Genomic DNA, 5,093 nt, shown 5'->3' on the forward strand with positions numbered 1-5,093 from the left:
TGTGAGAGAGGGAGAGAGAGATAAAGAGTGGGATGGATAGAGGGAGAGAGGGAAATATTGAGGTAAGAGACAGAGAGATAGAAAGGGAGAGAGATAGATAAAGATTGTAAGAGAGGGTTGTGGGAGAGATGAGAGAGAAAGTAAGAGAGAGCAAGCAATGGAATTAGAGAAAGAAAGATAGAGAGACAAGAGAAGGAGAAAGAAAATATGAAATAGAGCGAGAAAGAGAATGAAAAAGAAGAGAAAGAGAGAGAGAGAGAGTTAAAAAAGAGAGAGAAAATGTACAAGAGATAAGTTGAGAAGGGAGGGAGAGGGAAATAGAGAGTGGAAAGAAATAGTGTGGGGGGAAAAAGGGAAGTAGGGAAGGATTGTTGACGGTTGGAATGAGGGAGAGATAGTGAAAGAGACAGAGAGTGGGTGAGAAGGCATAAAAGAGATAATATGGAGAGCGTGATAGAGAGTGAGAGAGTAATAGAGAATGAGAACAATAGTAGAGATGATAGGAGAGAGATGAAGCAAAAGAGAGGTAAGAAGAGAGGGAGCGTGTTGGGAAGATAGAGAGGCGAGAGAAAGAGAGCGGGACAGAGGAAGAGTGAGAGAGAAATAGAGGGAGGGAAAGAAAGAGGGAAAGGGAAAGAGAGAAGAAGAGAGAGAGTTAGAGAACACAGAGAAATTGAGAGACAATGTGAGAGGTAGAGAGAAAAATATGTGAGATGGTAGAGAGAGTAGAGAAGGAATGGTAGAGGAAATATAGAAAGAGGAAAGGAGATAGAGAGGGGGAGAAAAACGTCGTAGGGAGGGAGCGTTTGAGGGCTGTAATGAGGAAGAGATTGAGAAAAAGAGGGAGAGTGGGAGAGAGGACAAGAAAGAGATAGAGAGGCAGAGAGAGAAATAGTGAGTGACAGAGAGAGAGAGAAAGAAGATAGAGTGAGAGAGGTGATAAGATAGGTGTAGTGTAAGAGAGAGTTAAAAAGAGAGGTAGGGAGGGAGAGTGATATAAAAAGATAAAGGAAATGAAAGTGGGAGGGAGAGTGAGATAGAGAGAGTGGGATTATGGGAGGGAAGGAGAGAGAGTGAAGAGAGTAAGAGTTAGAGAGAGATGATTAATAAAGAGAGAAGTAAGAGAGAGAGGGCAAGAGAATGAACGAGGGAGAATGTGAGAGAGACTAAGATAAGAAGGTTGAGATATGGAGAAAGAGATGAGAGAGGTAAAGGGTGGGGGAGAGATAGAGTGAGGGAAAAAAAGGAGAGAGATTTGTAGAGAGGTATGACAGAGATTAGAAAAGAGAAAGGGATAGAGAGAATATGATAAGTATGTTGTAAGAGAAAGCAGAGGTAGGGTAAGACAAAATGAAAGGGAGTGAGGGAGAAAGTGAGTTAGGGAGGGAGGGAGTGGGAGAGAGGGAGAGAGAGATAAAGAGAGGGATGGAGAGAGGTAGAGAGAGTGGGAGTGGGAGAGAGGAAAAGATTGAGGCAAGACAGAGAGAGAGATAGAAAGGAAGAGAGATAGGTAAGGTTTGGAAGAGAGGGGTATGGGAGAGAGGAGAGAGATTAATAGCAATTGAGGGAGAGTAAGTGAGAGAGAGCAAGCAATGAAATTAGAGAAAGAGAGATAGACAAGTGAAGGAGAAAGAAAGATGGAAATAAAGCAAGATAGAGAAAGAAAAAAGAGAGAAAGAGAGAGAGAAAAGAGAGAGAATAAATAATAAAAGAGGTAGACGGGGAAAGAGAGGGAAATAAAGAGAGGAAAGGAAATAGGTAGGGGAGAAAAAGAAACGTAGGGAGGGAGAATTTATGGGTTGGAATAAGAGAGAGATAGAGAAAGAGACGGAGAGTGGGAGAGAGGGTATGAAAGAAAGAGATTAGGAGAGAGAGAGAGAGAGAGAAAACTAGTGATAAAGACTGAGAGAAAGAAGATAGAGTGAAAGAGATGATAAAAAAGAGATAGAGCAATAGAGAGGTAAAAAGAGAGAGAGGGAGGGAGAGTGAAATAAAGAGATAAAGTATGTGAAGGAGGGAGGGAGAGTGAGACAAAGAGAGAGTGGGAGTGAGGGAGGGAGGGAGGTATGGAAGATAAAAAGACGAGAGAAAGAGAGAGGGATAGAGGAAGAGTGAGAGAGATATAGCAGGGGAAAGAGAGGGAAAGAGAAAGAAAGGGAGATAAGGAGAAAGAGAGTTAGAGAACAGAGAGTGAAAGAGATTGAGAGAGAGAGCAGGAGAGATAGAAAGAGAAAAAGTGGGAGGGAGAGAGACAATGATATGAAGAAGATAAAGAGAGTAAAGGAAGGGAGGGAGTGGGAAATAATAAGAGGAAGGGAGATAAGGAGGGGGAGAAAGATGGAATTAGGAAGGGAGTGTTTGAGGGTTTGAATGGAAGAGAGATATGGAAGAGTGAAGAAGAGACTAAGCAAGTGTGAAAGAGAGTACGAGATTGACAGGGAGTGAGAGAAAGTAGATAGAGTTAGAGAGAGTAAGAGAGATGAGTGAGGAGAGAGGGACAAAAGAGGCAGTAAGATAGAGAGAAGTGGGAGAGGGAGAGATTAAGGGGACACGAGTGGGAGAGATAGTGGAAGGGAGAGAGAAAGAAGAGAGAGAAATGAAAGGGAGAGAATGAGTGAGCAAAGCAATAGAGAGAAAGATAAAAAATAATAGAGAGACCATGAGGGAGGGAAGGTTGGAAAGGGAGAGAACGAGGAATAGAGAAGAAAGAGTAAGAGAGAGGTGCAGGGAGAGTGACATAGAGCTAGGGAGAGTAGAACGAGAGAGTGCATAAGTGTACGTGAGAGGGAGAAAGATAAAGAAAGAGGCAGTGAGTGAGCAAAGCAATAGAGATGGGAAGATAGATTGTGAAAGAAACAGACAGCAAGAAAGCGAATAGATAGAAAAGAGAGTAAGAGAAAGATGGGGAGAGAGAGGGAGGATTGCGAGAGAGAGGGAGCGAAAAATGATGGAAACAATACTAAGAGAATGGGAAGAGAAGAGTGAGAGAGTGTAATAGAGGGAAGTGAGAAAAAAAGAAGCATAGGGAGAGAATCAGAGAGAGTGAAAGCGAAAGAATGGAAAGAGATAGAGAGAGAGGGAGAATGAAGGAGAGAGATGGTAGTAGAGCAAGAGAAAGAGAGAGGGGATGAAGAATAAGTAGTAGAGCAAGAGAAAGAGAGAGGAGATGAAGAATAAGGGAGGGTTAGACACAAATAGAGAAGAAGCATAAGACAGTGAGAGAAGAGAGAAATAGATAATACAAAATGAGGTAGAGATGAAGAGCATGCTAGCGAGAGAGATTAAAATAGTGGGGATAGTGGGAGTAAGGAGCAAGAGAGTTAATGGCAGGGAGGGACGTATGGTGGGAAGGAGGGAAGAGAGGGAGATGGAGGGAGAGCAGAAGATGGAAGAAAAGAAAGGGATATAGAGAGAGGAAATATAAGGGGGAGAAATCAAGTGAGTGAGCGAGCACGGGAGATAGAGAGAATAAAGTGAGTGAGAAAGGGGGAGAGGTAGAAATGAAAGAAGGGACATGAGAGAGTGCTCATAGATGGAGAGAGGGTGAGAGGGATGCAGAGAGATAGAAACATGGAAGATACAAAGAGTGAGAGAGGAGGAAGGGAGAGGGAGTGGGAGAGATGGCTATAATGAGAAGATAGAGTAAGAAGAGAAAGAAGGGATACATCAAAGAGAAGAAATAAAATAAGAAAGAATTAATGAGAGGGGACAAGACTGGAGATAAAGAGAGAAGTGAGTGAGGGACGAGAGAAGAGTGAGAGGGAGAGAGTTAGAGATACAAGAGAGGAGAAGAGAGATGAAAGAAAAGAGAGAATCGAAGGAAGGAAGACAAGAGAGTGAAGAGGTTATGCAAGATAAAAGGAAGGAGGGAGGGAGTGAAAAAATAATGGAAAATATAAATGAGTGAAAGGCAATGAGAGGGAGAGGGAAGAGAGATGAAAGAGATGAAGGAGATGAAGGGAGGGAGAGAGGGAGGTAGGGATCGAGAGATAGAGTGAGGGAGGGAGAAAAGGTGAGTAAGAAAGAGAGAGTGAGAAATTAAGACAGATTTAGTTAAACAAAGAGAGAGAGAGATAGCAAAGGTTAGAGAGAGAACAGAGAGCAAGTAAAGAGAGAGAAGGCATAGAGAGAAGTGAGAGACGAAAAAAAAAGAAGGAGGAGAGAAATCATGAGAGGAAGGAAGAGAGAGTGAGAAAAGAGAGAAGGAGTGATTATAAGAATGGGTAAGAAATCATAAGATAGAAGAGAGAGCTAATAGGAATAGTTGGGAAATTTCCTCAAGTTTATAAGCTTTAGAATGAAAGTCATGCAGTGGGTAGTGACTCTTTTTGTTGATTGAACTCTATCTTCAAATTTGGATTGATTCTTAGCCATACCAACAAACCAAGCAACAATACTAGGAAATGAGGGAGATGAACCAACTTGCCAATCAGTTCAACTAACTCGGAAATTCTAGTAGTTGTGGCTGAGTGTGGGAAAAGAGAGATGGTTCATCACATTTGTCCACACTTGTTGAACAAAAGAGCATGTGAAGAACAGGTGATCAACAGTTTCCTCATTAGAGCTAAACAAAAAGCAGCAGGAAGGTCCCCTCAACCCCCTCCACTCTCTTTCACTCTATTTCTCCCTATTTTCTCCCTCCCTTTCATTTTCTCCCTCCCTTTCTTTCCCTCCCTTTCTTCCTCACATATTCTCTCTTCTCTATTCTTCCTCTCTCCCACTCTCACACTCTCTCCCATCTCACTTATTCTCTCTTTAGAACCTTCCCTCTTCTATCCCTCTCGCTCTATCTTCATCACAGTCTCTCTCTCCCTCCCTCCCTCCCTCTCTTTTTCTCACTTCTCCTCTTATTTTTCAAGCAATTCTCACTCTCCCTCTATCACACTGTAGCTCCTATGCTCACTCGTTTGCTCTCTCCCACACTATTGTTTCTTACTTTTGATTTGCTACCCTTTTTTCTTTCTATTCTTTATCTTTGTTCCTTTTTTCTCCCACCCTTCCACTTGCTTTCACTTCCCCTCACTTTCACTTACCACTATCACTGAATTATATATGTCCTTTCCTCCCTCCCTTCATTCTTCCTCTCTCTCTCT

General features: G+C 42.5%; 1 protein-coding gene across 1 annotated transcript in view; it reads left to right on the forward strand.

Moving 5' to 3' along the window:
• The window catches only part of LOC110036397 (RNA-binding protein 25-like), a gene marked incomplete at both ends in the record, with an annotated part of 5,640 nt that extends 2,548 nt beyond the window's left edge, over positions 1–3,092 (forward strand). The window contains 2 exon segments of the mRNA XM_020740831.1: positions 555–623; positions 3,021–3,092. Coding sequence (XP_020596490.1) covers positions 555–623; positions 3,021–3,092 — 141 coding nt within the window.
• Positions 3,093–5,093: the final 2,001 nt, after the last annotated feature.

The sequence above is a fragment of the Phalaenopsis equestris genome, unplaced genomic scaffold (assembly GCF_001263595.1).
Source record: "Phalaenopsis equestris unplaced genomic scaffold, ASM126359v1 Scaffold205994, whole genome shotgun sequence".
Lineage (NCBI taxonomy): Eukaryota > Viridiplantae > Streptophyta > Magnoliopsida > Asparagales > Orchidaceae > Phalaenopsis > Phalaenopsis equestris.